At 41.3% G+C, this 10310-nt stretch overlaps 1 protein-coding gene across 2 annotated transcripts in view; it reads left to right on the plus strand.

The window, feature by feature from the left end:
• Tmprss15 (transmembrane serine protease 15) overlaps window positions 1-10310 on the plus strand; it is a 136938-nt gene that overhangs the window by 94871 nt on the left and 31757 nt on the right. For both annotated transcript variants that reach the window (XM_008830796.1, XM_008830795.1), the window contains 2 exons: window positions 7988-8098; window positions 9662-9794. In XM_008830796.1, coding sequence (XP_008829018.1) covers window positions 7988-8098; window positions 9662-9794 — 244 coding nt within the window. The remainder of the gene's footprint in view (window positions 1-7987; window positions 8099-9661; window positions 9795-10310) is intronic.

Below are 10310 nucleotides of genomic sequence, written 5' to 3' on the forward strand. Positions count from 1 at the left end.
CTTGACATCCAGAACTGTATACCATTGTCGATCTGGTAGCAGGGTACTGAGTAACATATAAGGGTTGGGGACAGTGGGGTGAATATCAATGACTCTCTTGTTCACCTCCCTAAAATCTTGTACTGGTCTTTAGTCCCCGGATTGGGGCTTTTTGATAGGCAGGAGTGGGGTGTTCCAGGCAGACTAGATCATTCTCAGCACCCCCAGTTCCATTAATCTTCTGACATGTGGAGTAATTCCATGTTTTGCCTCTAGGGGCATAAGATACTGGTGCACTTTAACAGGGACTGCCCCTGCTTTGAGTTGAACATATACAGGAGGCCTGTGTCCTGTCAGACCCATACCCCCTGTTTCTGCCCAGGCTTGGGGAAATTTTTGGAGCCAAAGATCATTCTCAGCACCCCCAGTTCCATTAATCTTCTGACATGTGGAGTAATTCCATGTTTTGCCTCTAGGGGCATAAGATACTGGTGCACTTTAACAGGGACTGCCCCTGCTTTGAGTTGAACATATACAGGAGGCCTGTGTCCTGTCAGACCCATACCCCCTGTTTCTGCCCAGGCTTGGGGAAATTTTTGGAGCCAATCTGATACATCAGGGTTTGGTTGGATCAGCTCCTGATTGAGTCTATATTCCTCAGTCAGGTCGTTTGTGACTAGAACCTGAACCGGTACCCTGTTGTGAAGCAGGGTGGCTCCTTTAGCTGTGAAGTGGATCTGTGCCCTCATTTTTGACAATAAATCTCTGCCCAGAAGTGGGTAGGGACATTCTGGGATTACTAGAAACGAGTGGGATAACTGACCCTTCCCTAAACTGTTGCCCCCTGTACCCATGTAGTTCTGGAGGACACTGGCCCTCTTGGCTCCAAGAAAAATGAATTCTGGGCATCAGATTCCACCATAAACTCAATTGGGTTCCCCTCTATATTCAGGGTTACCCTGGGCTCAGGGAGGGGACCTGAGACCCATCTCCCCTAGTCACTGTCTTTACCCCCAATTAGAGCCAGTAATACCTTAGCTGATCACTTATTCTTCTTGGGGCAGTCCTTCATCCAGTGCCCTTCCTCCTTGCAGTACGCACACTGGTTTTTCCCTACCTTATTTTGTGGTCTGGATCCCACCAATGAGCTCCTTCCATACTGGGGGTTGGTTGCCAATAATATCTCTCTGAGGTCCTTCTTGTGGTAGGCCTGTTGTCTCTCCAGGACCCTGGTCAGACTCCTGTCTTTTTTCTTTTTTTTCTCTCTCTTTGTTCTGCTGTCTCCCTTCTATTATAAACCTTTTCCGCCACTGCTATTAAGTCCCTAAGGTTCTTTTCTCCTAGTCTATCTAAAGACTGTAACTTTCTCTTGATGTCAGGGGCTGCCTGGTTAACGAAAGCAAACATCACAGTTTGAGCTGATTCCTCCACTTCTGGGTCATATGGAGTGAACCACTGGAAGGCATCTTGTAACCTCTCTAAGTATGAGGCCGGGCTCTCTTCGGGCCCCTGTCTGACATCATAGACCTTAGACATATTGGGTTTTTGAGCCGCCATTTTGAGACCCACTAACAGAGTCTGGCGGTAGACCAAGAGCCTCTCCTTACCTTCTGCCATGTTGTAGTTCCAGTTGGGACGGCTAGGGGGAAAGCCGGCATTAATGATGCCTGGATCTGTGGTAGGGTTCCTGGTGGGGCCTGGAACCAATTTCCAGGCTGCCTCCGGGATCCTGTTTCGCTCCTCAGTAGTGAACAGGACACTCAGGAGCTGGTGGCAATTGTCCCATGTGGGCTGGTGAGTGAAGAGAAAAATTTCCAATAAGTTAATCAAGTCTCTGGGGTTTTCAGAAAAAGGCACATTCTGTGAGCACCAATTGTAAAGATTACTGGTGGCAAAGGGCCAGTAATGAAAGGGCTGATTTCCCTCTCCATCCAGGGGCCCGGCCAGCCGGAGGGGGAGGACAATGGTGTCAGGCTGGGGGGCCGCCCCCCTCCAGCTCTGTGTGGCCTGCGCAGGTCCCTGTGGAAGCGATGGTGGCTCTTCAGGGTTAGGAGGCGGGGCCTGCACTTGTGGCGCCTTTGGCAGGGTGCCCATCTGAGAGGAGCAGGGTGGGGGAAAGATGTCATTCTCCTCCATGCCTCCCTGGAAAATGGGTTTCTCTTCCACCTTTGGTCTGAGAAGGAGGACCTGCAGAGGTGAAGGGGGAGCAGTTGGATTAATCAGGGGAAGGAAGGACTTGACCCAGGCTGCGGGGCCATCAGGTCATTCAATGAGGCCTCGCCAGGTGATGATGTATGGGATCTGGTCCTGGTGGCCCGTCTGTGGGTGGAAGATGTGGTCCTCTACCCTGGAAATCAAACTCAGGTTAAAAGTCCCTTCAGGGGGCCATCCAACATTGAAGGAGGGCCAATCAGCCGAACATAAAGTTGTCCATTTCTTTTTCTTTACATCTACACTATTGTTATGGGCAATCATCTTAACATCCCCCCAGTGGACTAGTATAAGATCTAGAGGGGAAGATGGGGTGTTGCCCATAGTATTTATCAGTCCCGTCTGTTTCGTCAACAAAGAAATTAGAACAAAGATCACAAGACACAAGAACAACACGGACAGAGGGCCCAAAATAGACTACCGCAGCTTTTAGATGGTCTGGACTCTCGGCCGTGTGGATTCCCTGGCTCGATTGTGCCAAAGACCGTATGGATAGGACATGTGTGTCCCAACAGGGTTGCGAGGTCCTCTGAGGTTTCAGATGGACTAGTGTCCTGGTGGGGTGTCTGGTGGGGAACACCCACCCCAACAAGGATGGGCATGTCTCCCAAATCCTCCAGGTCACCTTGCTAGTGTTCCAGCAACAAAAAACTGAGATCAGATGGCCGCGACCAAAGGGAAAATATAGAGAAGACAGGCAGACAAACACAGTTTTACAAAAACTTACCCGGCCGGTTGATCACAAACATTTTGGGGTCGGTTGCTCTTGTAGGTCTCTGGGGGGATCCTGGACAAGCCCCCAAATGTTGTACCTCATCCACTGGACCCCAAAAAGACCACCAAGGACCCAATGCACTGAAACGCAAAAGCAAAGGTTTATGGTTTATTTGGGCTTAAGCTCGGGCTCTCAGACCTCACCATCGCAGCGGATCCGTGCTGAGATCCCAGAGTAAGGAAGAGTGGAGCCTTTTATAGGTTTTAGACAAAGGAGGGGGGGATACCAAAGATACATATTGGTTGGTTTAAGGAGCCCACGCACGCAAGCATAATTTTAAACCGATTGGATGTATAAGATGCAGCCCTGGAAGTTTCTTATTGGTAGGTGCTATTCTCAGGACTGTGGAATGTGCTGACTGTTACCTGTGGGGCCAGGAGTCTCCTTTTTTACCTTATAGGGCAGTTTTTATGCTCAGGCTTGGTTAATCTATAGTTTCCTGGAAGGGGGGTGGGGAATAGAAGGCGGGGGTCAGGGCATGCCAGGGTATGTCTAGGCATGTCTAAAGCAGCAGCCAAGCATTTTACAGAAGCTAAAAGAGCAATTAGTGGGGGTCTAGAGGGATTTGGGGGGTAGTGGGTGAATGAAGAGGGTCTCAGGGTTCTACACCTGCAGAAAAAATGATTCTCCCTCCCTCAACATCCATTGATTGCCTGTAACTCTTCATCTCGATGTGGGGCACGGTGACATTCCCCTCGTCCACCTTGGCATATTAACTACTTTAGTCATTATGTAGCTCTCCTTAGTCTACTATACTGTGGCGATATCATTAGTGCATTAACTAGCAGCAGGTGTCTTGTCTCTCTGGTCCTTATTTTCTGCCACCCTCACTCAACAATGTTCCCAGAGCATTAGACATAGATGTTGCATTGTAGATAAGTCACTTGGGGAAAGGGTCTTCATGGTCACTTGTTCTCTGCATTTGACCAGTTGTGGAACTTTATAATAGACTCCATCTGTTGCAAAAGGAAGCTTTTTTTGATGAGTAGTGATAACTGCACTTGACTAAATATAAGGATAAGTATTTAGAATACACTAAGAAATTACATTGGTCTCAGGGCATGCAGAAATAAGTTTTTATCAAGGATCTGTGACTTCTCCAGTCATGTGTTCTTGGCCACACAGGATTTTCCTCTCACTGAGCAAGGATTACATCCACTTATAAAACTGTTATTTTTTCATTTATATATATATAAATTGAATGTTGGAATTTTTTATATAATATAGTTTAATGCCCACTACCCCTAACCCAATTCAATGTATTCTCTATCTCGTGTGGTGTGTGTGCGTGTGTTGCAGCCTATAGAGTCTGATTTGTGTCCCCAGACCTCCCTCAGTAAAGGCCCCACAAAGAGTCCCATCCCTGTAAGACACTGTCTTTCCCTCTCACCAGCTATCAATTGCCAAAAGTTCCTTAGGTTGGGTTGGTATTTTTTACCCAGTCCATACCTAGGCTGAGTTTTTGTCTGATGTGAGCTTGCATAGGACTTGTGCATGCTATTAGCATTGTTTAGAGTTCATATGAGTAACTGACCAGCTCTCTGAAGACTGTTTCCTTTTGGTCATCTACCCCTTCTGGGGCTTACAGTCTTTCTACTTCCTCTTTCACAATGATCCCTGATCCTTAGAAGGCAGAAGCTTGATGAAGGTGTCCTATTCAGGGATCAGAGTCTCTTAGTCTATGAACATTGGCCATTTGTAGTTCTCTGTTTTAAGCACTATCTACTGTATAAGAATGCTTCTCTGGTGAGAACTGAGAGATGCATTAATCTATGGGTATAACAATGATGCAGTAAAAACCAGTTTAATACCATATCTATTTAGCAGAATAATTTAGCAGGCTTTCTCTCATTGCCTGTAACCTGCCTAGCCTCAGGTTCCTCAGGCTGATATGAATGTTAAGTATGGGCTCCATCCTATTAAGCAGACCTTAAATCCATTTAGAAAGTAGTTGGTTACCTCTAAAATGTTTATACCACTAGTGCACCACTGGGCATAACTTGTCAGGCCAGTTGTTGTAGTTCACAGGATTCACTGATGGGCAAGTCTCATGCTAAATTTTCTTTTCAGATTGTTTATTTGTATGTCTATATGCTTATTTGTATGTTTAGATGTTCAAGCTCTATGCCCTGGGATTCCTCTTGGAAGTTCTCTTTATAGAACAGTTCTATGTGACTGGTGGTATTTGGTGGTAGCATATTATCTTGGTTTTTCATATTATATGTGTTTATGTATTATGATCTGAAAATATGGGCTTCTTTTTTGATTTTGTGTCTGATGAAATTCTAACCCATCTTTGTTGAATAGAAGTTTTGTTCTGTCCTTTTTGCTAATATAGCTTGGTTGATTTCTGATCAAGTATGAACAGTCTGTGTTTCAGATTCTCACCTTCAATTTGTTTAGAAGGGTGGGGTGCTTCCCGTCTGGTCTTGTGTGCCAGGTGAGCAATCACAGCTAGAACTATGAGTTTGGAGATTTTTGAAAGCATGGGCATGTTCTAGCTAGCTCACCAGGGTTGTTCACCAGCTGCAGTTCTCATCCTAGTCACAGAGAGGGAAGATGTCAAAGAGTGAAATCAACTTTTTGAAATCTTTAAAGCATCAATCAAATAATTGCATTACATATAGAAATAGAACTTTTTAAATCATTATATTAAAAACTTTTATATCAACACCAACATTAAATGTTAATATTAATAAACTTAATGTTGAACAAATATGTACTGATTTGTATGCCATTTTCTTAAGCCTTGGGTATACAACATTGCAGAAATAGCACATCTGGCACTAGCCCTGGGACATTTACTTTAAAGAATCAGTGACCTAAGTGAGGTGTAAAGAAATCTTTGTCTCCAACTGCTTGATTATCCTTTTTTGTCCTTTAATGTTGTAAGAAGATCTTCTAATTTTCTAACTACATGGATATTAAGTTTTCTTAACTGTGTAATAATATAATCAAACTTTCATGATCTAAATTTTCTTTTATCCCTCAACTCTGACACAACTCTTGGTCCAATGACTTAAGGTAGGATATGGTCTTTGTTTCAATTTCTCTTTTCTGTTCCTTCCATCTCACCACAGCTCCAATGTTTAACAGAACACACAGGACAAACTAGACACTGTGATAATTTTATTTATTTTCCCACAGAGTTTAGTCTAAAGCTACGTCTTGTAGAACCTAGTTGTGGGTATTTTGAAAGTCTACTCACTCCTGTTGCCTAATATAACTGCACTGTAAGCATGAAATTTACATTTCTAGAGTGATCTCATGACCCTGCTCTGCTCTGAATCCCTATTTTCAGGATACAGTCCTCCATTTCTTTGTGCTGAAGTCTGTTTACCCTGACAAGCAACTGTCACATGCTTTCAATTGGAAGCAGGATGCTGACCTCGCCTTACCTAGGCAACCCAGTGTGTTAGTTCTTTAAGGTGGACCACATGTGATTGTGGGATAGCACCATCCTTCTTACACCTATGTGAAGTGTTCTCCAAGGATTTTGGTCAGAAAATTTCAGTAGCTGGAATTAGGTAATCAGTTCGTCACTCACCCTTTTCCGGGTATTTGTTGTTGCTGTTGACTGTAGCACAGCTACATTTAGAACCCCTCTTTAAAGTGTAACAATATTTATCAGTGTTCTCAGATCTGAGTCTACAGTCTAGATACTTAGCTTAAATGATTCCTTTTAAGTACAATTATCTTTGGTCATGACGAGTTATGAAAGTATCATGGAGATAATCCCATTTGTTTCTGATGTTCTTGTAACTTGAATTGCGACAGTGAAAAAGCAACCTAGGTTTTATTATATTGATTTATATTTGCTAATTTTTTTCCAAATAAAGTCTCCCTGTTCCTTCTTTTTATTAACATTTTTATTGATTCTTTTAGTTTCATATAGTGTGTTTTGATCAGGGGTGGGCATATCACTTAAAGCCTGCTCAACCTGCTAAGTATCACTCCCCTAAATAAAACTGACTCTCCCTCTCCCAGTAGCCATCGGTTACCAGTAGTTCCTCAGCTATAGATTCTTGACCAATTCCTCTATCACATCTGGGTTTTTGTCTGCCTTGGATTTGTATGAGTCTTGTGCATGCTATCACAATCCCTGTTCTTTCTTTACATTAAGTGAATTTGATTCTCCTTCATGATTTTTCATGTGCCACATAGCATGAAACACTGTCTCCATAATAAATTCATGTCCATTCTCAGAGGAATCAGATCTCACATGACCAAGCAGAGCTCCTAGTATCATCCTGACATAAAGCTCTTCCTTCTAAGACATGAGAAAGCACCCCGAGAGAAGTAGACCTTCTCTCTCAGAGAGCTGGACTCTCTCTGGACAAGACAAGCAGTACTAGAAACATATCTTCTGAATAATTAATATTTACAATCAGCTTGTGATGTATAATTCACAGTCTGGAAACCACAGCCAGATGCCTCCAGATCAATCCAGTTGCTTTTTTATCCTGCTTTTAAAACTCTCTGCATTCCTTTTACTTTTCCACGTACAAAAACATTCCCACAGGCCAACACTGCTTTACTTACTTGGATCTCGATCCAGAACTTTGCCCTTCATTACTGCTTTAAAACCCATTTTAACTTGGTTCCACCAAAAGACAGTATCCATATTTTCATATAACAAATGTCTAGCAGTAGACATTTGTTGGCGACATTCTGGTGGCTGTCACTTACTTGTTCATTGGAGTGAAGCAGTTCATTGAAGAAATATGGCAGAGGTTAGGAAGATAGCTGTATCCAAAACCTCTCTGCTGTCTCTTGGTATTTTCCCCAAAGCACATTTGCAAATGAAATTCCTGAAGTTTTATCTACACTTTTTAAAGCCACATGTAAGCATTTACTGCTATTTCTGGTGTCCTGACTAATAAAGTATATGACATTAAAGCTACTCCCACTATAAGCTGCAACAAAGACCTGATGTTTAAAGGGAACTAAATGGAGTAGGTGCACCAAAGCCATCTATTTGTGCCCTCTCTATACTGTATACTAAATATTCTTTTCTCATAGAGCCCTGTGAGGATGGCTATTTTCAGTGTAAGGACGGAGAATGCATTCCAATGGGAAATCTCTGTGACGGTCAGCTGCACTGTAAGGATGGCTCAGATGAAGCAAGTTGTGGTATGTCTTATTTCCATGAATAATACTTGCATCACTTTAACTTTCATTTTTGGATTCTCTGTGAAAGGAAGATTAAACGTTGGTTTATTACAAGATGTGTCGAGGCTTTAGGATGTAAGCCTCTTTCCCCATGAGTGCTTGTGGACCATACTGCTTAACAGTGAAAATAACACCTAATCCTCTAGTTTGTGTTTTTTATTGTTTGTTTAACTTGGCTACATTTGATAAGTCTGGGGCAAGTAAGATTCAGACAGAAAACGTAAACATCAAAGATTGAAATGATCCAAGTCAGGCACTTTGTGGCTTCTCACCTCTCATATTGGTTGTGATATTCTGCCTGCTGCCTGCAGGGGAAACACCTCACTATGATCGTATTCATTTCCTACTCATCCTTCCTTGCTTAATTTCAGTCCGAGCCCCCTTTACACTGTGCTGCGAAATATGAATATGTGATATTTTACTATATATTGCTTTTTATTTATAAGAAAATATTTAACTCATTATATGTGTCATGCAGTATAAACGAAGTGTGGAAAACAGCCCCATAATCAGCGTTTCCTAGATTTTAGCAAGAAGATACTGAGTTTGAGAGAAGTTATACTGCTGCCAAAGATCACACAGCTAGTAAGAACTGAGACATTTTAAAAGAATCTTAATCTGTTTATTCTAAATTCACAATCTTAGCTGTTTTAATAAGAAGAATAAAGCAAAACCAGTATCAGAAACATGGTGTTTATAGGTAAAACTACCATTGCTGATGATTCCTTTGTTTGATCAACCAGCTAAAATTCAACCCACTTAACCACAACCAGTCATGATATTCTCTTCAAAACGTGTGTAAGGTGATGAGGAAGTTGATGTAAACCAAATAGCAAAATTTCAAATAAAAATATGCTTCTTGAGAAAACAACACAAGTAAAAATGCTGGAAGGTTTTCCCAAATTTCAGTTTTCCATCCAGTGACTCAATCCATTAGCAATGCTCCTCATAAATAACTTTTAATAGCTAAAATTATATCAACAGAATGTGTAGTTTTCAATTTATATCTTCCAACATACATTTGAGGAGAACCAAGATTTCTAAGGTCTAATGTTAAGAACATTGCACATTTTATTTAAATATTATCATTACTCTATCAACTTAGATCAAAATGATTTTGTATGTGATCTTATATTTTGAGTGCATCCCTGTATGTCTGTTTATTTTAATAATTTGTAGCAAATTGATAAATTATAAATATTTGTGTGGTACAAAGTGATATAATGGTATGTGTTTACAATGCTGAATAAGTAAGTCAAACTAATTGACCTATTCTTCACCTCAAGTACTTGAGTGTGTTTTTGTATGTGATGAGAAAATTAGAAATTTGTTTTTATTAAGAATTTTGGAATACATAATACATCAGTTACTACACTCACTATACGATGCATTTGTTCTTAAAAGCCTCCTGATTCTATCCAGATGTAAGTTTGTGCCCTTTGTCCAGCATCTCCACATCCCTCAACCCCCACTCCATCACTCCATGGTCTCTGGTAATCACCACCATACTCTCTGAATCTTTAGTGCGTTTTTTCAATGGAACAATGAGCAACAAAGGTTTGGTGCAGTTCAGAATCCAGAGCATATGGCATACAGCTTGTGCAGAGAACTGGACCACACAAATTTCAAATGAGGTTTGCCAGTTTCTGGGACTAGGGTAAGTGACTCTGCTGAGCTCAATTTTTATAATAATAATTATTATTACTGCTTTTGTTGTTGTTATATTGTGTGTATGATGTATGTTGCATTCTCAAGGTTAAATTTTAATAAAATCTTATTATAGAACTGTTTCACCACATACAGGCACACCACATCATGCATATGATGTCTGTGTGTGAGTATATGTATGCACATGTCATGATACATATGTGGAAGTCAGAAGAGACCTTGCAGGAGCCAATTTTCTCCTTCTACTGTGTGGGTTTCAAGGATTTATGCAGGTGATTAGGACTGCACAACAAGTGCTTTAGCCTGTGAATCCATCTTTCTGGCCCACTACTGAGCTCTCTTAAGAAATTATCTTTTTCAATGATATGAAATTGGATTTATCTTAAATTTGTTATTTATGAATTTAGAAAACATACATTACCAAAAATTAGTAAAGTCAAATCCCATATTTAAGTCATTTTTACAACCAGTAAAGTTTTAATAAATATATATTGAAATACTATAT

This window comes from Nannospalax galili, unplaced genomic scaffold (genome assembly GCF_000622305.1).
Source record: "Nannospalax galili isolate Female #2095 unplaced genomic scaffold, S.galili_v1.0 scaffold654, whole genome shotgun sequence".
In the NCBI taxonomy this organism is placed as follows: domain Eukaryota; kingdom Metazoa; phylum Chordata; class Mammalia; order Rodentia; family Spalacidae; genus Nannospalax; species Nannospalax galili.